This window comes from Rhagoletis zephyria, unplaced genomic scaffold (genome assembly GCF_001687245.7).
Source record: "Rhagoletis zephyria isolate East Lansing unplaced genomic scaffold, Rhagoletis_zephyria_1.1 Rzeph_scaffold_78794, whole genome shotgun sequence".
Classification (NCBI taxonomy): Eukaryota; Metazoa; Arthropoda; class Insecta; order Diptera; family Tephritidae; genus Rhagoletis; species Rhagoletis zephyria.
The window spans coordinates 927-1,138 of NW_016235843.1; the positions used below are offsets into that span (position 1 = coordinate 927).

Here is a 212-nt window from a genome sequence, read left to right on the forward strand (position 1 = left end):
AATGATAAACTTAAATTTTTTAAAAATTACATATTTTACCCGTTAGCTCAAAGACATCTAGGTCGATCAGGCCAAAGGTGGCCCAAAAGAGCGTCTGAACGGATTCGAAGAGGCTGGGGAAAGCAAAACTGATTAGTAAAAAGTTCTAAAAAGTAAGTTACTCACTTTGCAAATCGCCGCCACTTGACGCAGGCATCAGGGTGCAGCGCCTC

At 42.0% G+C, this 212-nt stretch overlaps 1 protein-coding gene across 1 annotated transcript in view; it reads right to left on the minus strand.

The window, feature by feature from the left end:
- LOC108357503 (transient receptor potential-gamma protein-like) overlaps positions 1-176 on the minus strand; it is a gene marked incomplete at its 5' end in the record, with an annotated part of 473 nt that extends 297 nt beyond the window's left edge. Inside the window, 2 exons of the mRNA XM_017608576.1 lie at positions 40-113; positions 166-176. Coding sequence (XP_017464065.1) covers positions 40-113; positions 166-176 — 85 coding nt within the window. The remainder of the gene's footprint in view (positions 1-39; positions 114-165) is intronic.
- Between the last annotated feature and the right edge of the window lie 36 nt (positions 177-212).